The sequence below is a fragment of the Rhinolophus ferrumequinum genome, chromosome 8 (assembly GCF_004115265.2).
Source record: "Rhinolophus ferrumequinum isolate MPI-CBG mRhiFer1 chromosome 8, mRhiFer1_v1.p, whole genome shotgun sequence".
NCBI lineage: Eukaryota > Metazoa > Chordata > Mammalia > Chiroptera > Rhinolophidae > Rhinolophus > Rhinolophus ferrumequinum.
Window position 1 is genome coordinate 29,369,057 of NC_046291.1, and position 18,377 is coordinate 29,387,433.

At 41.6% G+C, this 18,377-nt stretch overlaps 1 protein-coding gene across 4 annotated transcripts in view; it reads right to left on the bottom strand.

Annotated features, from left to right (window-relative positions):
- Window positions 1–219: 219 nt before the first annotated feature.
- KIAA2012 (KIAA2012 ortholog) overlaps window positions 220–18,377 on the bottom strand; it is a 93,814-nt gene continuing 75,656 nt past the window's right edge. For all 4 annotated transcript variants that reach the window (XM_033111370.1, XM_033111369.1, XM_033111368.1 and 1 more), the window contains 8 exons: window positions 12,698–12,788; window positions 10,912–11,077; window positions 9,173–9,290; window positions 7,567–7,904; window positions 5,361–5,563; window positions 4,591–4,763; window positions 3,617–3,833; window positions 220–1,248 (listed from right to left, as the gene is read on the bottom strand). In XM_033111370.1, coding sequence (XP_032967261.1) covers window positions 1,110–1,248; window positions 3,617–3,833; window positions 4,591–4,763; window positions 5,361–5,563; window positions 7,567–7,904; window positions 9,173–9,290; window positions 10,912–11,077; window positions 12,698–12,788 — 1,445 coding nt within the window. In that variant the 3' untranslated portion in view covers window positions 220–1,109. The remainder of the gene's footprint in view (window positions 1,249–3,616; window positions 3,834–4,590; window positions 4,764–5,360; window positions 5,564–7,566; window positions 7,905–9,172; window positions 9,291–10,911; window positions 11,078–12,697; window positions 12,789–18,377) is intronic.

The window sequence follows — 18,377 nt, forward strand, 5'->3', positions numbered from 1 at the left end:
GATAGAGTCAGTGTGATTTTAAAAATGGGGAAATTATGTGAATAGTTCATTTTTCAAGACATAGAAGCAAAACCTTAAGATTTGTTAATCTTCATGGCTGTAGAACAGGGGTGTCAAACTGCGGCCCGCGGGCCAGGTGCAGCCCGTGATCCATTTTTTATTGGCCCGCAGCAAATTCCAAAAACATATTTAGTTTACTTAAATAAACCAGGTGAGGCAATGCGTACTTCACCTCAAGTGAGTGGCCCGGCTGTTTGTGTATTTTACCGCATATGGCCCTTGGTGAAAAACGTTGAGAAAAGTTTGGACAACCCTGCTCTAGAACAATAGAACTTTCTGCAACGATGAAAAGGCTCTATCTGTGCTGCACAAAATGGTAGCCAGTAGTCACGTGTGGTTATTGAGCTCTTCAAATGCAGCTAGTGTGACTGGAGAGTTGTTTTAACTTTCATTTAAATAGCTACATACGGCTTCTTATTGGACAGTGCAGCTCTAGAATCTATACTTTGAGGATGTGAGAATAATGAACATTTATCAAGTGAATGAACATTTATCAAGTGATTACCTTGTTTTCAATAGACAATAAATTTTAGATTCTTAGGATGAAATGGATGTGGTTTTGCTTTATAAAGAGAATATAATAAAATTCTTAATATATGAATTAGTTCCTCTTAGCTAATTCAGAATTATAAGCATTACAGACTTTATATTTACCTGCAACTCTTTCAGACACACTGACTAAAATGAAATACTTGGACTAGCCTAAGACTGTGAGTGTCTTACTAACTAAAATTCAAACTGAAATTATAAAATTTCATAATTATATAAAAACGGGCCAGTTTTAGGCACCAAATCTGGATTTATGTGGTGCTAGAGAACATAAAGGGTTTAGGTGAGTGAGGCGTTTAGTTTAATCGGGCTGAGTCAAGTATATGTGGTGGAGAGGGTCGGTGGGAAAGGAGGGAACTTCCCAGAGTGAAGTTAGGTGTGGGTTGAGGTGAACAAGACGAGATGAAACTAATTGGGCTCAGTATGGAACTTCATTATGGAAGGAAGTTTCTCTTTTTCTTTCACCACCTCCCAACTTCCTTTTTTGTTTTCTTCTAGCCTTAAGGTCTGGGTATTCGTAGGAACTGAAAGTAAGAGTAGACCCATGGTCTGGAAATGTTGTGTGTCCACTGCAGGCCACTGGCTTCCTTGCGGAGTTCTTGATGAAAATGAAGATGTTTCTTCAGAGCAGCTTTTTGCCTAAGGAGACAACCCAACCCACAATCTCAATACTGATCAAGCGTCCTAGAAATTTTCCTTAGCAGCTAGCAGTAATCATCAATAGACGTGGGGCTACTGATCCTGCACTTTAGTGGAAGATCATACAGTGTTCATTTAGTTACTTACATGGGAGATTTAGAGTATCATGAGCCTCCTACTGGAAAAGTAAAAGGAAAAGCATAACTCACAGTTTTTAAACTCGTATTGCTGGAAGGGACTCCCTTATTGTAAAGAAGGAAACAGGCCAGAGAAGTTACAAAGTACATGGGCCCATGTCACAGAATGAAGATGAAATAGAGCCAGCTGGAATCAAGTTCTAACCCTTGTGGTGAGGCTCTATCCCTCACACACCCCTTTATTACTTGGTTTTCTGCTTTCAGCTGCTTGCAGTGTGAGCCTTACAAAATTGCTCAACTTCCCCTCATATGACTTGTCAGTATTCTTTTTGTGAAAAATTGGAAGCTTGCTTTTGGTCTCAATATTTACAAATCCAGCTTGACTGTTATGATACATGAAAGACCTAATTTTGAAATTGAACTAAGATGTCACTAATGATCCATTTTGTCATTTGAGTAACAGATGAGGAAAATCCAGGAGAGGAACAGCTCAAGGTTAAGTGGAAAACCTTGAAATAGAGTTCTGGCTGCCTTCTTTTTCCTGTCCCCTAAAAAGTATTAGCTTAGATTCAGCTTCAGGAGTCAATTAAAACCATATTACTCAAGAGATTCTATTATCAGAAAGATGCAAAGATCGTTACTATTGTATGAGAACTAAAGGGGAAAATGCCATTGGCCCCTGATGACTGATTCTGTGCCTCTCCTAACAAGGCCCTCATGAGATCGGGTTTTAGCCTACCTCTCTGATGTTACCTTGTGACTTGTTCACTTCATTCCAGCCATGCTGACCTTTTATCCTTCCAACAAGCCACTCTCATTCCTTTCTTTGGATCTTTGCACTTACTGTTTATCTGCTGGAATATTTTTCTCCCTGATGTCTATGGCTAACTCCTTGTCATTCAGGCTTCACCTTATATATTACCTCTTTTGAGAGGTCTGGCCCTGGCCAACTAATCTAAACAGCCTCCTGCAATCCTATCACATCTTTAAAATCTTTCTGTATAGCATTTATTGCCAGCTAAATAAAATATGTGTACATATGTGACAATTAAGTTCGTGAACTTGTTGCAACAATGTTGCTCATCTTTGATATCAGAGGGATTATTCATTATGAATTTGTACCAACTGGACAGTTAACCAAGTTTACTATTTGGTAGTGCTGAAAAGGCTGCGTGAAAAAGTTAAACGACCTGAACTTTTCGCCAACAATTCATGGTTCTTGTGTCATGACAATGCACCAGCTCACAGGGCACTGTCTGTGAGGGAGTTTTTAGCCAGTAATTAAACAACTATTGGAACACCCTCCCTACTCACCTGATCTGGCCCCCAATGACTTCTTTCTTTACCCAAAGATAAAGGAAATATTGAAAGGTAGACATTTTGATGACATTCAGGACATGAAGGGTAATACGATAACAGGTCTGATGGCCATTCCAGAAAAAGAGTTCCAAAATTGCTTTGAAGGGTGGACTAGGCACTGGTGTGGGTGCATAGCTTCCCAAGGGGAGTACTTCGAAGGTGACTAGTGATATTCAGCAATGAAGTATGTAGCACTTTTTCTAGGATAAGTTCACAAACTTAATTCTCTCTCTCTCTCTCTCTCTCTCTCTATATATATATATATATATATATATATATATATAGAGAGAGAGAGAGAGAGAGAGAGAGATACAGATATATGTATGTATACACACACACACACACACACACACACACACACACACACAGTTGAAGAGTCTCTTGCCATCCCCTCCACCCCTAGAACGTAAATGGCATGATAGAAGAGATATCTCTCTCTTACTCCTGAATTCCCAGTGTCCAGAACAGTGTTTGGCACATACTAGGCACCCAATAAATACTTCTTGAGAAAGACAGTGGTTCAGAATCAGGGGTCCTTTGATCTGGCCCTGGCACTGCCCCTAACTCACTGTCCAGCCCTGATGAAATCCTTGCCCTCTTTGGCATTGGTTTTCTTATGTGTAAACCAGAGAGCTGGGATAGAGGATCTCTAAACTCTCCACCAGCTTCAATAAAAGTTCTATAAGTCGTGAAGAAATTTTGTGACATTTGCAGCAAAAGAATCTCTATTTGTTTTTTAGTTCTTCCAAATTATGCTCAGGGACGTGGGAAAACTTCACTTGTCCAAAGGCAATGCACGGCTAGTACTAGCACCAGGCAGTGAAACCCTTGAACAATCCCCCTATGGTACCTGTTGCCCAAATACCCAGTACCTGGCTATTGCCTGGGTTTGTTTCATGGCTTCCTCCAGAGCCAGCCTTGCTGCTTCCTCTTCCTTTTGTCTCCTTTGTGCTTCCAGCTGAGACTTCTCTTCTGCTTCCTCTTTCTGCCGTTGGTACTCCAGCCGTTCTTCTTCAGCCATTTCCATCAGGCGTTTGTGTTCTTCTGCTAGCTGCATTTCCAATTCCTTCTGCCTTTGCTTCTCTGCCTCTGCATAACAGACAAGGGGTTGGCCTCATCAGCGGTCTGTTTATTGGAGAAAACAATTCTCTGATCCAACTCTCAAGTCTGCGATTCCCAGGGACTCCCTGGGAGAAATTTTGCAGCCTACCTGCCAGCAGGCTGCCAGATCCTCTGTGGGGATTTCTTTGGGTTTAATTGACTAAAAGTCCTTCATCAAGCGCCTGCTATGTGCAGTGCACTGTGCAATTAACACAAAATTTGGGGGAGAATGGTATGCAGATGGGGGTTCAGACCAAGGTCTGGAGAAACTTGGTGCTTACTCAGCTGGACTGACCAATCTGAGAGTGTTACGTGTTGAAGTTTCTTCCTCAAAAGTGAGGCTGTAGAGATTCCATACATCAGCACCTGAAATGCTGCCCAGAAGTTATCCAGATGTTTGTTTGTGTCCATCTCCTAGGGAAGGAAGCAAGGAGCAGGGCTCTGCAATTTAGGCAGCTCCCAGCAATGCTCGGGAAGGGCAATGGGAGGGGCTGGGTCCCTGGTCAGGGGATGACTGAATTGGGGGCAGGATCCAAGAGTCATCTCCACAAGTGACCTATCAACTGACTATAGTCACACATATTAATTACTTTGAAAACATTAGCTTATACATTTCGAGTGCTTCACACACTAAGGCCTGGGATAGGAATAACTCTGAGAAGATTCAAATGAACACCACAGTGGGAGAAAGATGTTTCTGCCCCAGATAGGCAGGCGATGCAAAGCGCTCCTGAATCCCCCTCACCGGTTCTCTCCTCTTCCTCCTGCTGCTTTTTTCTCTGCAGTTCTTGCAGCTTCCTCCGGAACTTCTCCTGCTGCCGCCTGGCTCTCTCCTGGGCTGCTTGCAACTGCAGCCACTGCTTTCTTTCCTCCTCCTCCTGCTGCTGCCGTTCTTCCTCTCGTCTCTGTTTCCTCAAGCTGAGAAAACACAAGATGCTCAGGGAAATGGCAGAAAAACCTGGGGCATCCTCATGAGACAAGCCAACAGGCAGTGCCCCTGGTGGAGGCTTTGCAGGCTGCACACTTGGTTTTCCAATTGAAGGGCAGAGGCAAGAACATAAGGGGCCTGGAACTAGACGCCTAGCTCTGTGCTCTGGGGAGTTCCCAGAGCTTCACTTTCTATTCTCATAAAATGGATTTTAAAACTCTTGTCTCACAAGGTGGTTGTGAAGATGAAATGAGTCAGGGCCTATGAAAGGGCCCAGTGCAAAGTAGACAATGTGATTAGCGGCTCAACAAGTGTTTCCTGCACTGACTCTCAAAGTCCTGCCGGGAAGACCCCATGAACTTGAATCTGGAGTAACCCTCATGGTCAAGACACTACATCTTATCTGTGGTCCAGCCTGTTCCTAGGAGGACTGAGGAGGGAGAAAAATGAGACATGCTGTTTTCCTTCAGGACATGAGCTTCAGAACCATCAGAACCAAACCGTGCCCCTCGTGGAGGTCGACACCTGCATTTTTTTTCCTGCTTCCTAATGTGGCTGTGGCGTCTGTGGCATCCCGCTCGACCCACCGGATCTCCTCTGCACGGCGCTGCTGCTCCAGCTCCAGCTCCTCCTTCATCTTCTCTGCCCTCTCCAGCTGCTCCTGCTGGAGCCGCCTCTGCTCGTCCTGCTCCCTTCTCTTCCTCTCCACCTCCAACCGTCTCATCTCAGCCCTCTCTGCTCGCAGCCTGTCCCGGAAAGCTCTCTCCTGCTCCCTCTTGGCAAGGAGGTCCTAGGGAGCCAGAGAGTTCTTAGTGCCACGGACAGGGTGGTGTCAGGGGTGAGCTTGTCTCAGCCGTGAGCCCTCCTCCACCCAGGCGATGTCTCTAATCCCAGGTGGAATCATGAAGTGGTTTCCACACTCTGACCACCACTGCCTCAACTATGCTGCCACCAACCAGCTTGGGCTCAGGTCTGGTGGACCTGGATGTAAGTCTCTTACTTGCTTCAGGATTTGGGGAATCATAACTTAATTTCTCTGTTATTGTCTTCCTCTTGGGGCTGTTACCAGGATTAATTGAAAAAGCGAAAGGGCCAACATAATAAGGGTTTGGTACATTGTATGTCTGGAGCTTCGAACCGAGCTGCACTTTAGAATTGTGCAAGGAGCTTTTAAAAATTACTTGAGGACAAGGCCCCACCCAGACAATTAAATGAAAATATCTAAGCAGGAGGCATCTGTGGTTTTAAAAAGCTTTGTGGGTGACGCCAGGGCTGAGTGCCAGAGGTTCTGGGTAAAGGCTCTTTTACCAGGGCCAGTTGTAGGTATAGATGTGTCAGACTCACATTTAATCCCATACAAACCCACTTTTTCCGTAGAAGAAGGTTCTCTCGGTTTATGCAAAAGGGTGTCTGTCTAGCTTTCTTTTTCTCCCTCATGCCTCCTTTTCGGTCAGAAACATGCCCATAGGGAAACCTTGAAAGGCAACCCTTCCGTGAGTACCCAACTTGGGGTGAAAATTCCTTGCTTTTTAGCCTTTGCAGAGTCATGGTACTATGAAGTGACAGTAAATCTAAGAAATTCTGATAATCTAGTAGGCTCAGAAAAGCTCTGTACATCGGTTGAAATATTCATCTGCTATATAGAGCAGAATTCCATAATCTAGGCAGCTGGGAGAATTGAGAACTATAGAGGAAAAATCTTTCTGAAATCCTTTTGGAAGACCATGGCCTATAAAATAAATAAGCACGTAATAATTTAAGATGTTGACAAGAGTTCTGATTTTGGATTCAAAGGACCAGGGTGTAAGTCTTGGCTCTCCCACTCGATGGTTGTGTAACTCTGGCAACAGACATTTAGCTCCTTCAACCCTCAGTTTCTATATCTGTAAAATGGACTAATCATGCTTGTTTCACAAGTATGGCTGTAAAGATTAAATGAGATTCAGCAGAGATGTACTGTATGTATGTAGCTTATGTAAGTTTAACCATAGTGGTTTAACTGTAGGTGTGTTTGTAGTGTCTAAAGATACTTCTTCTTCTTCTTCTTCTTTTTGTTTTAGGTATAAGACAACCTCTCAATGCAGTTTAGCACCTTAATTTCAGTGAAAGAAATAGTGATTATTCCAACTGCAGAGGAATAAGTTGGCTGTGCTGGTCTTATTGAGAGATGTACCTGTATGGTATTATTTTTGGTTAATTGCAGGAATTTTCAAGGGTAATTTTCTTTATACTCACTCAATTTTTCTCTTAAATAGTTGCCATTGGACTCAAGGCCCCTGGAACAAAGTGACTCCTATATGCAAAAGCACCTTGCAAAGGCAGATGTGTGTGTGTAAGCTGCCGCTTGGCCAGCTGTTGGCCACAGAAAAGCAGATTAGGAAAGGAGGAATTTCCATCGACTTTGGGAGGCAAGCAAGGCAGGAGCTCCAGGCCAAATCAAAGATGCATGTTTGGCTGAGATGGCCCAAATCCACCTTCCCCTATAACTCTGAGGCCTGTACCCTTCACAGATGGGGTTTGCACCAACTTCCTGCTCTTTAGGGGGTAGATAGATGCCCTGGCAGTTTGGGAGACTCAGAATGCACCTTTCCAGAGGGGCTTTGCCACTCTCTTTGATCATATCTGGCCTCATCAAAGGGTCAGTAGTTACCAAATCAGAACAAAGAAAACCATTTTGTAGTACAGCTGTTCCTTTCACTGTAGTATAATTTAGGGGCAGTTTTTCCCACCTCTGCAGTTATACCAGTGAGGACAAAAATTCCTCTGGCCAAGGCAAGAAACACTGGCCCTTACCTTGGAAGCATCCTCATGGTTTCTCTCTTCTTTAGATTCTGTGTTTCCCATGTCCGTTACAATCTGGATGGATGATGATCGTCCATCTATTGAAACTTGGCTCTCCTGAGCATCATACCTGGGAGAAAGCCAAGGGTCCTCTGCAACAGAATCTGGAGGAAAGAAAGCTCTATCTGAGGTGTCATCTATTTCCTTAGAGTCAGTGACATCAGGCCCACTCAGCACTGCTGCTCTTTCCAGATGCCTTTCCTTTTGTGCCCTTTTCGTTTTGGCTCCTGGTTTTCTTCCTTTGGCAATTAAGTCTGATTTCTTTTCAGCCTTTGATTCCTTTGACTTTCCTGGGGGAGAATAATCAGGGACAGAGTTATAGCTAAGTCATTGTGACCTCTGTGCATTCTTTTCAGTAGCTTTGCAACTTTAGTGTGCAATGGAATCACGTGAGATGCAGATTGCGGAGCCCCACTCCTAGAGTCTGATTTGGTAGGAAGCGGCATTTTAATGATCACTCTGTGTTTTAAGAAAAGTGGTCCCCAGACCACCCTTTGAAAAACTGCCTTATTCTATTTGGATCAACTGTACTTCAGCAATCTGACAGCTGAAAAAGTCTGGTTCCACCCTGACCTGTGGTGGGCGTGGGACTCTCTGGAGGGAAGACCTGTAGACAGCTGGAAAGTCCTGCTTCCAGAGTCTGGCGTGAGGCTGCAACTTTGTAACCTTGCAAAGTTTAGCCTTCCATCATCTTAGGACTCTTCCTCGATTCGTCTCTGGGGGCCACAAGTATTTCCTTTTCCCAGGCCTGCCAGGGCTATCCAAGTAATAGGCTACAATGGCATACACTCAGCAAGACTTGACAAAACAAACCTTGAAAATCAATCTGGCTCGGGAGACTACTTAACGTCATCCTTTCTGATAGCTTTCGATTTGTTGGGAGGGTCTTCTGAATCATGTGGCCAGGAAAGAATGGGTATAGGTTTTAGGCTAAAGAAAGTCTTGAGGAGCATAGGGATCTGAATTCCTTGTGAGGGGCAGCATAGGCAGCCAAGAAGAAAAACGGTAGCTGGGGTAATCATTCAGAACTGGTCGCATCCTCCCCTTCCCATATGTTCAGACCTCCCAATTCTCAGGTTATGATGTAGTGACTAGCTCATAGGGGTGATAGCCTGTGTTTGGAATCAAATGACAGGGTTAGACCCTGGGTCCACCACTTTACTGTTTGATCTTATGTATGCAAGTTACCCAGCCTCTCTCAGCTTCAACTACTATATGGTATAATAATAGCTCTTACTTTCTGAAGATGTTGTGGGGATTTCATGATATAATATATGCACAGCTTCTAATACAGTGGCTGTTCAGTAGATAGGTGCTAATGTTATTATTGTCATTTTCTCTCTTGGTGATCATAGGTTTCTAGGCACTCCAGTTTCCTGTATCCCTGTCTCCTAAGATACTGACATGAAGTAAGGCTGCGATACCATCTTAGCTGCGGTGGTCGAGGAGACTCAAAACAGAGTTTGTCCCATAGGATCCATGCTGATTCTTGGTGACACCTCCCAGCCCCCATTAGGTGTCTTCTTCTGGGTCATTTCTTTTGGGCACACTCGCTTACCAACAGCAGCCTTTGCTTCCACGTGGACCTTTCCTTCTCTCTCCCCTTCGGGCACCTTAGGTTTGTCGGTCTTGGTTCTTTTCTTTCTCTTGGCTTTGTCAGTCAACTCCATCTCCTCCTAAAGGTGAACAATTAAGGAAAGGGATCATGATACAAATAGGAAATGAGAAAAAAAAAGAACCCATCAAAGGAAGATTATTATGATTAAGACAGAATGGCTTAGAATGGAACTCGTGTGGGTTCCAGATGAAGCAGAAGAGCAAATCTTAGAAAGTGTGGAGCTTGTGGGAAGAGCAGAAGGTTCTGCTTTTGATTTTAAATTGCTAGGTATAATTTCATAGGAGAAAAGAGGAATAGAATACATTTTGAGATCTGCCCCTTTTTTGATGCTAAATTATGGTCTACAGAGCTGGATCAAAGTGAAGCAGTTTTCGCCTTTGATAGATTGCTGTTGCCACAATTCATGGTTAAGTAATTTAAATGAAAGCCAGCTTTATTCACTGTTGCATCATTTGCTAACTTTCAGGAAACCTTAAGCAGATGACCGCAGCCATATCAGTGCTGTGGGCTGGGACAACCAGGAGGTTCCTTCTAAGAGAGGATGGCAGAGCAGGGCCACAGCTACCCACTAAGTCCCTGGCACAAAACTCCTAAAACCCTTGTACTTTCTGGAGCATAAAGATGAAGGGAATATCTTTTCTTAGTCATAACAAGCTCCTTTCAACCACACCTGGGGTTATGTTAATGAGGTCACTTTTGGAAAGCCCCTAAGGAGGACGCTGGTTGTCAGGGGAACCAATCAGGTGATCAGAGGTTTGGACCCATCAGTCCCATACCTCTGATCTCAGAGGACAACGGGAGAGGGGCTGGAGGTTGAGTTAACTGTCATTTGTCAATGATTTAATCAATCATGCTTATGTAATGAAGTCTCCATAAAAACCCAAATCAGGGTGGCCGGTTAGCTCAGTTGGTTAAGAGTGTGGTGCTGATAACACCAAGGTTGCCAGTTCAATCCCCGCATGGGCCACTGTGAGCTGCGCCTTCCTTAAACCAAACCAGATAACCCCCAAACCAAAGGAGTTCAGATAGCTTCTGGGTTGGTGAACACGTCCACATGCTGGGAGGGTGGCACACTCCAGACTCCACGGGGACAGAAACTCCTGTGGTTGGGACCTTTCTGGACTTTGCCCTATGCATTTCTTCATCTGGCTCTTCATGTGTATCCTTTATCATAAACTTTGTGATAAATCAGTAATAAGTAGTAAGTGTTTCCTTGAGTTTTGTGAGCCATTCCAGCAAATTATCGAACCTGAGGAGTGGTTGGTGGGAATCCTCTATTTGAAGCCTGTTGGTCAGAAGTGCAGGTGACAACGCAAGACTTGCAATTGGCATCTGAAGTGGGGTCAGTCTGTGTAGTTGTGCCCCTAACCTGTGGGATGTGTGCTAACTCTGAATACCTAGTGTCACAACTGAATTATAGGACACCCAGTTGGTGTCCAGAGAGTTGGTTGTTGTGGGAAAAACCTCCACACATTTGGTGCCAGACATGGTATAAGTGTAGAAGTGAAGTTTCCTTTTTAAACAGCTTTGTAGGAATTAGAAACGGGGACCCCGACTTTCAGAAGGATGCAGCCCAATGCTGGGGTGCAAGGCAATCCACACACCTGTACGTGGTAGCCCTGATGGGAGCACAGTCCAGGTGGGGCCTTTTGACCAAGCTCCCAGGTTTTTGCACTCACATGACTGATGTTGGCTGGTGTCTGCTGGGTGGACAGTCTTGGCTCAGTCTTCCCTTCTCTTTCTTTTGGAAGAAGAGATGTGTCTACAGGGCCCAACCTCTCTGGGGACTCAGGCCCATGTCCTGGGAGTCCGCTGTGCAGATGGTATACATCATAGTCTTTGCCCCTTTGAAAAAAGCAAACCAACAGGACCAAACTACAGAGAAAACTCTGGTGGACAAGGAAGAGGGAACGTGACTATTGACTGAGCACTTGTTCTCTGTCAGGCACTGTGCTGGGCATTTTACACATTGGCTCAACCCCCTTTTTCTGAATAAGGGAGATTAGAAAGTTTGGTCTTCACTTTTGTGGTTGTCTCAGGCTGAATCCTACAACTTGGGGGGCAAGAAAAAGTTTGGGATCACAGTTTTATGCCTTTAATTGAATGACATAGGATTATCTAACTGAAATTTCTTCTATTAAATGCTTAGCTGAAAAATAAAGTGACCTTTACGAAAGATTGTCTAAGAAGATGCAACTATGCCTCCATTCCTTTATGCCCTGTGATTTCTATTCTTGATCGAATTCAGCCACCAAAAGCCCATGTGCTATGTTAGTTTGATCCCTTGTAGAATTGCTGTGTGCCTTGAGGATAACTGCCTTATTTTCCCTGGGTAAAAATGTCACCAAGAAACAGCCATGTAGATTTCAGTAACAGCGGCAGCTACAGCTAGTATGCCCGGCCTGGGCACTTTATTTTTTTAGCTACATCAGTATTATACTTACTGTGGGGTGCTAGCATAGGGCTTACTATAGAAACTTGAGAAATATTTGTTGAATGAGGTAAATGGAATTTCCTGTAAATATATGAGTCTTTAAATCATTCAATGTCACTCTATAAAAACCCCAGAAGAAGTATCCTTTAGAATTTAGTGCTAGGAAAACATGTATTTCCCCTGAGGAACAGGTATGCTGCAAATGAGAACCGCAAACCTGATCGCGTTGCTTTTAATTGTTGCTTTCACATTCAAAAATCTCTGCATCAAGTCTGAAAGGCTGAACGTTTATCACAATGTCTATAATGACTTTTGTGGAGTGTTGATGTTCTTTTTTTTCTCCTGATTTTTTTTTTTTTAAAGTTCGTTTTGATTCTCTCTCTCTCTGTGACAGGATTGTTGTGTTTTAAATCTATTGTGGAAAAAGATAAGGTATAAAAGATAAAAAATGGAATTCTTTAGATAGCTGCCTCACCATCCAAGTGCCCTTTTCCCTTTGTTACTAGGGAATACAAAGCCTTTTTGACCCAGGAGGGAATCCCTATGCCACAAAACAGGTGAGGGCAGATTCTCAAGTCACTGAGGCTGATGGGAGGTCACAGTAGGCTATAGTTCCAGATAGAGGTGGAGACAGAAGTAGCACTTAATGCATGTTAGCAATTAGTATTAGTATTATTAGTGTTATTTATTTTACCCAGAGCTGAGTAAATGCTGAGAGGAGAAACCAAGGTTGAATTGAGAGACCTCAGCTTTCTAGGCATGTCTGTAGATCTCAGACAAATGGACAAATGGAGAAAGCTGCTTCCACACCGTTGGAGTTAAACTTCACTCTCCCAAACAATAAGTAGGAAACACATCACCAGATAATCCTCCCTAAGAATCTTTGTCTCTTAGATAGCAGTTTAATGCTGGCTGTCACAGTATGCTGTCAGCTGAGACTCTTCAGACAAAAACAGAAAGAAAATGAGCTAAAAACAAAGAAACTAAATAGAAGCAGAGAAGTCCATGTCATTAAAACTTTGAACACATACGTGTTTTGGACAGTGTCTGCCTCAGGTGTCGTGATGTGCTCAGCCAGGGAAGCACCGAGAGGGCCCAGGGCCACAGTGCTTGGCTCTGAGTCTGTGAAAACAGAGAACATCCTTAGTCAGCAGAGGATAACAGTCAATGATCCCAGATGTGGGGAAATGTCCACCTGGTGAGTAGTCAACAGCATACAAATTAGAAGAGTGAGGTATGTTATACCTAGGAAATTAGCAAATACTGCTAATGTGGTCTGGTCTTTTATCAGGAATCCCACTCCTGGGTATTTATCGTAAGGAGATAATTCCAAACAAGAAATAGCTTCTTGTGCCAACTTACTTATTACAACATTATTACTAATAATGAAAAATTAAAAACAGCCCAATAATGAGAGATTAGGGAAGTAATTTATGATGTATTCATTTGACATTTAAAATTATGGTTAAAGATAAATAAAGCAATATGGAAAATATGATATAATGATAAGTAAAAATGTAAACTATGGAATCATGTTAGAACTCTATAAAATATGTATCTATATGAATAAGGGCTGGAGGATAAAATAGAAAAAAGAAACAATATGTTAGATTGGGGGGGGTTATGTCTTTTCTTAAAACACCAGGATGGTTATAACATTGAAAAGAAAATTGATTTAAGAAAACAAACATTATCCTATGTGAAGGCTTATGCCAAAGTTGTGGTACAGTTGGCACTCTTCATTGGGGACTCTGAAGACCATACTGGGTAGCTCTTTTAGAATGAGAAGAGTCTCCAGACTAAGACTTCCTGTGGAACTAGGCTACATTGTATTGTAGTTAAACAATTTTTTTATTATGGAAGATAATTTCATTGCAGAAAATTTGAAAAACGTACCTAGTAAATCTTAAAAGTTCTCCTCACAAGACAAAAAATTGTTAACTATGTGAAGTGATGTACGTTAACTAAACTTACTGTGGTAATCACTTTGCAGTTCGTATATATATCAAATCATTATGTTGTACACAATAAACAAATACAATGTTATATGTCAATTATATCTTAATAAAACTGGAAAAAACCCAAATCATAGCAATATTTAATGTTTCAATGAAAGAAAATTGATGGCTGAATAATTTTAATCCTACCAATAATTATGCAAAATTAAAATCTAAGAAAAAGTGAAGTTGATTAAAAAGTGAAGTTGAAAAAATAAATTGTAATATTTAACACTTAAAGAAAGTACCTAATTGTACAATTTAGGTTCCATTTATGTAGGTCAATCATTTCTTAATAAAGCTGCGAAAAACGTAACAAAATATATATTAATATACATAAAGTGCCTAAAACAGTGCTGGCACTTGGTAGAAACATACAAGAACCAAAAAAATCCCTCATCCATGATCATCTACCCTCATACAACTACTGCAAATATTTACTTTCATGCATATATAAGAATTACACACTTATATTTTAATAGAATTGATAAAATACTGTATAATTTTAATTTATTTTTATATTATTAGAATTTCCTCTATCATTCAATATTCTTAAAAACAATTTTAATAGCAGCATAGCATTTCATCATATGGATGTACCATAACTGACTAAAAACAAACATGTAACTTAAAATTTAGATTGTTTCAAATTTTTTATAACTATAAAGAACTTTGCATAGCATATCCTTGAAAGGAATGTTTTCGACTATTAAAAGGCTTACTCTTTGTCCACATATATGATTATTAAAGGATGTATAGTTTTTAAGGCACAATGTCTACTGCCAAATTGTTCCCTAGAAAATTTATACCAATTTACATTCCAAGGAATGGTCATTCATTCCTTCATGTATCACATGTTTGTTCAATACTTACTAAATTCAGTCATTGTGTTAGGCAATGGGAATACAGTGGTGAGGAGGGTGGACACACATCCTGGTCTTAGGGAGCTTACTAACTTCTAGTGAGGAAATGGGATGTTAACACCAAACAAAACAAAACGAAAACTTAAAAACCTTGAAAGGAAGATGCTAATAATATTCAATCCCTGTTTTTCTCATTTTCTTTGAGCAGTATATTCTTGACTGGATCAATTTAATTCTCTTCAATTTTATTTGAAGGTATTATAATTTCAAAGAAAGATTTGAAAAGAAAAAGTTCATTTGTCATCTTACCAGGATTATTCCTTTAATAATACAGTTAATCTATGTTTCAGGGTTCAGTTGTCCCCATGACCACCTCCCCCACCCACCCCCATCCCCACCTCAGAGCCTCTTTGTAACTTGGGCTCCCTTCTGCCATTCCCAAATATTAAGGGTGGCATCCACTGTCGCTACACATCAATTTCCAGACTTTGGAGTGGGAACAAAACTTAATGCTCAAGGTGGTTGAGGAAACTGGGAAGGTTGATTGGGATGGTATCTAGGAGTGTATTTTGTCTTGGATAATATTTAATATTAACAGAGTGGGAGTTGATTAAAGTATTTTCATGATGAGGGGAATTCTGTGAGGGTTTCGTTCTTTAATATGGTTGGCTCAGAAAAAGCTCTCATTGGCCATTTCACTGCTCTTTACAGCTATTTTGAACTTTGGGATAAGGCATGATAGGACCAGCAGAGGGCGCATTTGTATTGACCAAAAGCTGAGTTTCTACATTGATGTAGTTTCACCATTTTGATTAGAATTCAGTCAGTTCTAGGATAAGGACCATAGAAGGGTGATTTTTTTTTCCTCTAGTAAAATAACATGATATTTAGGAAGTGTTGAAATAAGCTGAAGCAGTACTTCAAATGTTAACTTACAACTTTTAACTGCTTTAAAAAAATCTGTAAAATATTTTAAGAATTCAGAATATAGAGAAAATATTTCATAATGATTACGCATGTACTTAGCACCTACCTATGTGAAATCTTAACATTTTCCCATATTTGATTCATATTTTTCTAAAGGAAAAAACATCAGAAATAGACTTCACTATATCACCTATGATCCCATTTCCCCTCACTCTTTTCCCAGAGGTAACCATTCTCTTAAGTTGGTATTTACTAATTGACAGGGTTCAGAACATGGTATCCTAAAATATGGCGTCTTGGAATATTGAATATTTTAAGCTGAAGGAATCTGAGAAACTGCATGTGCGGGAAGGACCCTCTGACCTTCCCTTTCTTCCCCGAAGCAGGTCATTAGACCCTCATGTGAGAGGTGCCCTGCCCCCATACCTGGATGAAACGTGCATCCTTATCTCTGAAGACAGAGGACCTCCAAGAGGGATCCTAACTGGCCTTGCTAAGTCTCCCTCAGTTTATTACTCTTAGCTCATATCCTTTTGTCCTATCACATTTCCCCATGATTTTCCATTCTTTATCAAACCTAGTATAAAATTGCTCAGGCTTAACCATTTCTTTAGGTCTTTATTTTCTTATAAACGCTCCTATGTCATGTAAAACTTATATTAAATAAATTTGTATTCTTTTCTCCTGTCAATCTGTCTTTGGTCAGTTTAATTTTCAAGTGAAGCCAGGAGCCCTAAGAGTGTTGAGGAAAAGTTTTTCCTCCCCTACACAATCCTCATGCGTATTTTTATCTTTACCACATAAAAATGTACCTATAAACAACATATAATCTTATTTTACATACTAAAACTTTGTATCAATAGTATTGTTTAGGGCTGGCCCGGTGGCTCAGGTGGTTGGAGCTCCATGCTCCTAACTCCGAAGGCTGCCGGTTCGATTCCTACATGGGCGAGTGGGCTCTCAACCACAAGGTTGCCGGTTCAACTCCTCCAAATCCCGCAAGGGATGGTGGGCTCGGCCCCCTGCAACTAAGATTGAACACGGCACCTTGAGCTGAGCTGCCTCCCAGATGGCTCAGTTGGTTGGAGTGCATCCTCTCAACCAAAAGGTTGCTGGTTCGACTCCCACAAGGGATGGTGGGCTGCGCCCCCTACAACTAGCAATGGCAACTGGACCTGGAGCTGAGCTGTGTCCTCCACAACTAAGATTGAAAGGACAACAACTTGACTTGGAAAAAAAAGTCCTGGAAGTCCACACTGTACCCCAATAAAGTCCTGTTCCCCTTCCCCAATAAAATCTTTAAAAAAAAAGTATTGTTTATATAACTTTTGCAACTTGCTTTATTTTGCCTCACACTTTGAGATTCAACTGTGAGAATACATGTCATTTCCATTCATTTATTTTAAGCAGCTGTACATGTAAGTATACCATAATTTACTTGTCCCTTTTGCTGTTGATGGCCATTTTGTCTATTTCCAATTTTTTTTTTTTAAATGTAACAATGCCAGAACCACCCTGACAGGCCTCCGGGTACCAACACAGGTCTTCATTCCAGAGCCTTTCTGCACAGGAACGCTGGACCTAACTCTGGAAGCACTGAGACGGTTATGAGTCTTTTTTTTTTTTTTTTTTTTTTTTTTTTAATTTCAGGTGCACAAGACAAAGTAATACTTAGACGTTTATCTTTTATATCCCTCACACTGTGTGAACCCCCCCCGCCCCCCATCAGAGGGATGTCACTATCCCTCTGACATCGCACAGAACCATTACATTTCCACTGTCTCTATTTCTTTTTTTTAATATAAATTTTATTGGGGAATATTGGGGAACAGTGTGCTTCTCCAGGGCCCATCAGCTCCAAGTCATTGTCCTTCAATCCAGCTGTGGAGGGTGCAGCCCAGCTCCAAGTCTAGTCGCCGTTTTCAATCCCTAGTTGCAGGGGACTAGTTGCAGCCCATCATCCCATGCGGGACTTGAGCCGGTCACCCTGTTGTTGAGAGCTCACGCTCTAACCAACTGAGCCATCCGGCCGCCCTATTTCCAATTTTTTATGACTACAAACAATGCTGCAATGAACTTTTTTGTTTGTTTGTTTAAGGAGGGCACAGCTCACAGTGGCCCATGTGGGGATCAAACCAGCAACCTTGGTGTTATTAGCTTCCTGCTCTAACCAACGGAGCTAACTGGCCACCTGCAGTGAACCTTCTTTAGTGAAAAACTGATTGAATATTCAGTTATATTAAAGAAGAGTTCTAATTCTTAGGTGCAATAATGATACCACTACGGTTATGTCAAAAGAGTCTTTTCTTGTCTTTTAGGGACACATACTTTAGTATATCTGGGCAAAATGATATGAGCCTGGAATTTGTTTCAAAATAATATGGAAAGGAGGAAGGAGTTGGAAATGTACAGCATTGACTAGATGATGGGGACATGGGATTCATTGTGCTGTTCTGTCCACCTTTGTGTATGTTTGGGCTTTTCCATAACAATTATTTTGAAATTGCATTATAAATTGTGCTTTATGTTTTGAAACACTATTTTTTCCCACAGTTGATTTTTATGCATTGATTTATGTTTAGTAATCTTGCTGATTTTTTGGGTCTTTAATAGTTTGTCTTTTAATAGCGTATCTGTGGAGGCGCTAAGGTATTCCATGCAAGTAATACTACTGTCTGGGAATAATGACAGTATTATTTCCTCTTTTCTATTCTTTTACTTTTCCTTTCTTTTGTTTTCTCTACTGTGCTGGTACAATGTTGACATAGAAGCAATGATACAGGGCGTCCGTCCGTCCGTATCCTAGTCCTGTCTCTACAGAGAATGCTTCTACAGTTCTACCATTGAAGTGTGATGTTTACTGCAGGTTTTTGGTAGACACTTTGTATCAAAATCAGGAAGTCCTCTTCTAGTCCTAGTTCACT